We start from the raw sequence: 6946 nt of genomic DNA, 5'->3' as shown, positions 1-6946 counted from the left end.
TTAGATCTCCGTGGCGGTGATCTCCTCAAAGCAGATCTCACCGCCAGTTGTGCCTCCAACGATGCCGACCCCAACTCCCACGATCCCCATGACCCCCGTGATGCTGCCGCCACCGCCACCGCCACCGCTGCCGCCGCCGCTCCGCATCTCGAACTCCTCCAGGTCCCTGTTCTCCAGCTCCAGGCTGAGCTGCCTCATGACGCGCTCCAGCTCGCGGTTGCGCCGGTACATCTGGATGTAGTTCTGCTGCAGCTGCTTCTGGTAGCGGATGACCTTGTCCTTCTCCTCCTGCCAGACGCGCCGCTCCGTCTCGAAGGCCTCCGTCTGGTCCTCGCTGCGGCGCCTCTCCAGCAGCAGCTCGGCCTTCAGCCGGTCCACCTGCTGCCTCATGCCCTGCACCTGCGCCTGCGCACCAGGCACCAGCTCGCCGTGTCCTTGAACGTGACCTTGACCGTGACCGTGACCTTGATGGAGACCTGGAGGAGACAAGGAATGGAATGACTCTTGATTAAGGATGTTATACATAAAACTCTTGTAAATTAAAACTCATATATTACCTCCGCCAGGGAGGTTATGCGATTGTCCGATTTGTGCGTACCTTGAACGTGAACCTGCCCTTGAGCCTGAGCCTGGCTCTGGCGCTGGACCTTGGCCTCGTCACTCTCGTACACGGCGGCGGCCAGCAGCAGTTGGTCCTCGGAGCAGCTCCCCCCCCCAGGGGCGTCTCCTCTCAGCAGAGACGGGCTGCTGTGGTGGGACGACGAGCCGCGGTGGTGGTGGTGAGGCAGAGGCAGACTCATGCACTGCTGGGCCTTGTTGAGTGGACCACCGCCTCCACCTCCATGGTGGTGGCTGCTGCTACTGTGGTGGTGTGGGTGGTGGAGGGTGTTGTACTGGCCCCCATGTGTGTGGTGCATGTGGTGGGGCATGCCGTGCCCAGAGGAGGAGGGGGTGGAGCAAGGGGTGCTGGCGGTGGATGATGATGGGGGGGGCAGCGCGTCGCGTAGCCGGGCTGATTCCTCCTCCATGCGTCCCAGCTTCTGACGCAGGAGCTCGGCCTCGCTCTTACGCCGCTGCAGCTCGTTCTCGCACACCTGGAAGAAAACGAGGAACAGAATGACTGTTATTAATGATGTTTGACTCTTATACAGTAGCTCCTTAACCCAAAACGAGGGTTCTAGATTTTATCTTTGAATGTGCTTCGGAAGCTAAGATATTTAGGACTTTATAGGCAGAGGGCATCCTTTCCCAAAAAGGGCTTAGGACAAAATGAGTTAATGCACGCCGTACCTCCAGTGGTATGCTGTAATATTCAGCCATTAAAACGTTGAGTACCATAGTACTACAATACATATTACATAACACAGGGCCTTTAGTAATGCACTACGACTTGGTCATTGCCATTCTGGTAACAGCAACTGTATAACGATGTGTCTTAATGAGTTAAAACTCTTATCTGCCGTGGGCACCATGGTGGCCCGAAGCATCACGAAAATAAAGATGGTTTGAAAGGGAGCTCATCGGTGTGCGGTTCTTCCTTGCCCTACATGCCGTCAACATTCCATCCACGAGTCGCCTGTTTAGTGTACCTCGAGCTCCAGTGAGCGCGTGCGTGCGGCGGCGTCTGCTTCCTGGGAGCCTGACTGACTATCTATCTATCTATCTATCTATCTATCTATCTATCTATCTATCTATCTATCTATCTATCTATCTATCTATCTATCTATCTATCTATCTATCTATCTATCTATCTATCTATCTATCTATCTATCTATCTTTCTATCTACATGTATCTATCTATGTACCTCGAGCTCCAGTGAGCGCGTGCGTGCGGCGGCGTGGGCCTCCTGGGATCGCGCCTGACTGGCCTGCAGCTCCCCGCGCGCCTCCCGCAGCTGCGCCCGCAGCGACACCAGCTCCGCCCCCTTGGACGCCAGCTCCGCCTGCACGTCCTTCAGCTGTTGCTTCAGCAGAGAGATCTCGCCCGACTTCTGGCACACCTAGAGAGGAGAAGAGATGGGTAGAGCAGAGAAGAGTAGAGATTTAGTGTGACGGAGGTCATCTTGCACCTGCTTGTCCCCCTCGGGGCGCGAACGTGCGACCTTGTCAACTACAATGGTCCGGCAATGGGAGACACAGTACGATACCGCTGAACCAAGAGACCAGTCTCCCAGTCCAACGGCATCGACACTGTACTGAGGCTTTCGGAGGGAGGTTTACTAACGTTCCATGCCAAACCTGCTAGTTAGCCTCCGTTACACTAGCATCATTTGGTCATTTAGAATCAGATTTGGCATTATTTGTTTCCTGAAGGTGTAGAGTCTGCCTTTAGCAAATCAGTAATATCTGATCATGATGATGTACCTATGCAGCTAGTCTTATAATGGTAGGGACACATACACGCGAATTTGCGAACTTTGTCATTCATTCCTATGAGAGAGGCGAAGGCAAGCGAAAGCAAGCGAACAGGAGCAAAGCGAAGCGAAATTATTAAAGAAAGTTTAATGTTATGCAAATGAGGAGCGAATTCACCTGCCGCGGCCCAATCAAATCAACAACATAACTGTTCCATTCCATTTGATTCGCCGCGACGACCTGATGACGGTTGGATTTCGCCTCTCTTCGCTTCGCTCGCTTCGCCTCCTATGTGTCCCTACCATAAGCCAGCTTACAGAATACATGTAAAATGTAGCGCATCAAGCCATTTCCTGTGGAATTAATACAAGTTCTCTATTCTACTCTACATTGCTCATGCCCTCCTTCAGTGCAGTGATTCTGTTCTGTTAAGGATTTGGCCTCAGTTATCCAGGCTATGTAGAGCCAACTCACACGATTATTTATATGTTGCAAATAAGACAGACAGCTGCAACAGACTGTCATGACACAGGGAGAAGAAGAAACTCACACAGTGACATGTCTCTGCACTACACTGGAGTCAGTTCTAGTTTTACTCACACACTGCAGCTTAGCATTAAAGAGTTAAGTCCCCAAGGACAGTCTTGCCCTAGGCGAAAAAATATTTTATGAATACATGAATATTAATACAACCTATTTTAAGACAAACACTTTGAGGTGGATTGACCCTGTATGATAATGCGTAAACAATGCTGATTTGGCTTTCTATAATCTGCCCTGTTTCTTTGACACACCTGATACGATAAACGCACACTAAAACATCCTGTCCTTTTTGATATACCTTAAAGTTGCAGATAATAGGCAATTATGCTCAAATAGAGACCCGACCAGAATAGATGCCATGCCAGGGCCAGCAATGACTCTCTTTTATTATTACTGCTCTAAATAGGCCTAATTGCTTTATTCATTTCCCTTCATAGAGTCTTTTTTCCCTTCCTCCCGCTTCGTACACTTTATAATTCAGCTTTTGGCAATGGTCTATTTTTGAATAAACTGTCAGATGTGTTAGATGTATCACTGCAGTGCCAAGCACTTTTCAGTCCTATACCTTTTCAAATGTGTCCCAGCCTGTGTTGACACCACTGCTATAGATATAATGCACTATATTATGGATATTCTCCTCAGCGAGCCCTCACCTCCCACTTGATCTCCTCCAGGCGTGGTCCCAGCTGCGTCTGCTCCCTTATGTACAGTGTAGTGTACTATAGGTATACTAACCCTATATACAGTATAGTATATTAACCCTATAGTCCCATATGTATCATGTTTGATAGTGAGCCCTCACCTCCCACTTGATCTCCTCCAGGCGTGGTCCCAGCTGCGTCTGCTCCCTTATGTACAGTGTAGTGTACTATATAGTATACTATGCTATAGTATATATGAACCCTATGGTCCTGAATGTATCATGTTTGATAGTGCCCCCTCACCCCCCACTTGGCCTCCTCCAGGTCCGAGCTGCATCTGCTCCCTTATGTATAGTTTAGAATACAATAGATATAAAACACTATGGATATTCTCCTCAGTGAGCCCTCACCTCCCACTTGGTCTCCTCCAGGTGTGGTCCCAGCTGTGCCTGCTCCCTTATGTACAGTGTAGTGTACTGTAGTATAATAAACTATAGTATACTAACCCTATATACAGTATAGTATATGAACCCTATGGTCCTGAATGTATCATGTTTGATAGTGCCCCCTCACCCCCCACTTGGCCTCCTCCAGGCGTGGTCCCAGCTGTGCCTGCTCCCTTATATACAGTGTAGTGTACTATAATAAACTATAGTATACTAACCCTATATACAGTATAGTATATTAACCCTATAGTCCCATATGCATCATATGATGCCCCCTGATAGTATACAATGTAGTGTATTATAGTATACTAACCCTATATAGTCCTATATGGTCCTGTATGTATCATGTTTGATTGTGCCCCCTCAACTCCCACTTGGTCTCCTCCAGGCGTGGTCCCAGCTGCATCTGCTCCCTTATGTAGTCTAGTGTACTATAGTATACTAACCCTATATACAGTATAGTATATTAACCCTATAGTCCCATATGCATCATGTTTGATAGTGCCCCCTCACCTCCCACTTGGTCTCCTCCAGTCGTGGTCCGAGCTGCGTCTGCTGCCTTATAGAAAGTCTAGTATACTATAGATATGTACTACTGGTATATGGATATTCTCCTGAGTGAGTGCTCACCTCCCACTTGGTCTCCTCCAGGCAGGTGTGTTCCCAACTGCGTCTGCTCCCTTATGTACAGTGTAGTATACTATAGTATACTAACCCTATATACAGTATGGTTTATTAACCCTATGCTCCTGTATGTATCATGTTTGATAGTGAGCCCTCACCTCCCACTTGGTCTCCTCCAGGCGAGGTCCCAGCTGCGTCTGCTCCTGCTCGATGGAGGCGCACCTCTTCTCCAGGGTCTCGCGCTCCTGCAGCAGCTGGCTGAAGTCCTCCTGGAGCTTCTTCTTCTCCTGCTGAAGCTGGTACACCTGCAGCTGGAGCACCTGTGGACAACAGGCACCAGGAACAACATGCTAGTTAGTTAGTTAGGTCGCTAAATTCCACCCACCCTGACTGAAAATTCGCACTCCGATATAAAACATTACCATTTAGAAAACAGTTTGGTTTGGTAACCAAATATATTTCAGCAGCGGAAAGTCTAACCTTTTATTTCAAATAGAGGTTAGGTCTTATTAAAAACATTAAAGCTCGTATTTGATGATTTAGTGTTAAAATCAAAATGTATTTATTCAGAACAATATCCCAACAACATAGCACCTGTGGACACAGGCAACAGGAACAACATGCTGATTAGTTAGGAGATGTGAGGGGTGACCACCATCACTAGGTTGTGGGTGTGTTGTGTTCAGACTGTCCCGCCAATGAGCCTGGCTCATTGTATAATTTATATATATATATTAACTCTTCGTGTACCTGTTGTGAGCGCTGCACCTTGTGCTGTGGCTCTGATATACAGTATGATATAATGTTACTGTTGTGAGTGAGTGCTGATGCAGTATAATATATAAATACACACAGTATATATAAACTCTTCGTGTACCTGTTGTGAGCGCTGTGCCTTGTGCTGGGCCTGATATATACAGTATAATAATATAATGTTACTGTACCTGTTGTGAGCGCTGTGCCTTGTGCTGTGCCTGCTTCATCTTGGATGCTGATATATACTGTACAGTATAATATATATTAACTCTTAGTGTACCTGTTGTGAGCGCTGTGCCTTGTGCTGGGCCTGCTTCATCTTGGATGCGCAGCTCTGCCGCAGCTCCTCCATCTCCTGCTCACAGCGCTTCTGTTTCTCCTCATACACCTGCACACACCAAAAAGACATGCACAAACATTACATATGTATACACTACAAAGACATACACAAACATTACATATGTATACACTACAAAGACATACACAAACATTACATATGTATACACTACAAAGACATACACAAACATTATGTACTGTATACACTACAAAGACATGCACAAACATTACATATGTATACACTACAAAGACATGCACAAACATTACATATGTATACACTACAAAGACATACACAAACATTACATATGTATACACTACAAAGACATACACAAACATTATGTACTGTATGTATTGTATTATATACACAGTTGTATACACCACAAAGACATACACAAATATTATATATGTATACAAATGAAAAATGAGAAAAGGTCGCACCATGCATAGGTTTCTTTATTACACAGACGCGTTTCGGCGTTCTGCCTTCCTCAGTGTGCACACTGAGGAAGGCAGAACGCCGAAACGCGTCTGTGTAATAAAGAAACCTATGCATGGTGCGACCTTTTTTCATTTTTCAGTTTTACAATATTTTGGTCAGCACCCTTAAAAAAGAAGAGAAAAACTGTTGGGAGACGCCTGCTCCAACCCTTATGAACTATATGTATACACCTGCACAAAGACGTATGGCTGAATGACGTTTTATTAGTAGCACACAGCTTCCAGGCGGGTTTTGAGCATTTTTTGGGGCTAGAAAGCATCAGTCTCATTTGGCAACCCTGGCCTCCTCACCTGGCAGATTGCGGCCTCGTTCTCGTCCAGGTTGTCTCTCAGCTGCTGCAGTAGTGTGTGTGTGTGTGCATGTGTGTGTGTGTGTGTGTGTGTGTGTGTGTGTGTGTGTGTGTGTGTGTGTGTGTGTGTGTGTGTGTGTGTGTGTGTGTGTGTGTGTGTGTGAATGTATGTGTGTGTGTGTGTGCTTGTGTGTGCCCACGCGTACCTGTGTGTGTGTGTGTGTGTGTGTGTATCCCCTCCTCACCTGGCAGATGGCGGCCTCGTTCTCGTCCAGGTTGTCTCTCAGCTGCTGCAGCTCCTGTTCCCGCTCCCTCAGCTTGTCCTCCAGGTCCCGGATCACGCCCTCGTACCCGCCGCCGCCGCCGTACCCCGCCTCCGTGGGCGCCGGCGAGCGCTCGCACGACCCGCTGTCCGACAGAGGCTGCCCGCGCCCGCTCAGCGACCCCGTGCTCTTGC

General features: G+C 47.7%; 1 protein-coding gene across 1 annotated transcript in view; it reads right to left on the bottom strand.

Moving 5' to 3' along the window:
• lzts2a (leucine zipper, putative tumor suppressor 2a) overlaps nt 1-6946 on the bottom strand; it is a 57718-nt gene continuing 50772 nt past the window's right edge. The window contains exons 3-8 of the mRNA XM_063191289.1: nt 6735-6946; nt 5646-5753; nt 4768-4929; nt 1806-2000; nt 599-1094; nt 1-476 (exon numbers count right to left, since the gene is read on the bottom strand). The exon at nt 6735-6946 is cut by the window's right edge and continues 616 nt beyond it. Of these exons, the coding sequence (XP_063047359.1) occupies nt 1-476; nt 599-1094; nt 1806-2000; nt 4768-4929; nt 5646-5753; nt 6735-6946 (1649 nt within the window). The remainder of the gene's footprint in view (nt 477-598; nt 1095-1805; nt 2001-4767; nt 4930-5645; nt 5754-6734) is intronic.

This window comes from Engraulis encrasicolus, chromosome 24 (assembly GCF_034702125.1).
Source record: "Engraulis encrasicolus isolate BLACKSEA-1 chromosome 24, IST_EnEncr_1.0, whole genome shotgun sequence".
NCBI classification, from domain to species: Eukaryota; Metazoa; Chordata; class Actinopteri; order Clupeiformes; family Engraulidae; genus Engraulis; species Engraulis encrasicolus.
The sequence above is the reverse complement of the archived record's forward strand: the minus strand, read 5'-3'. Positions and strand labels throughout refer to the sequence as shown.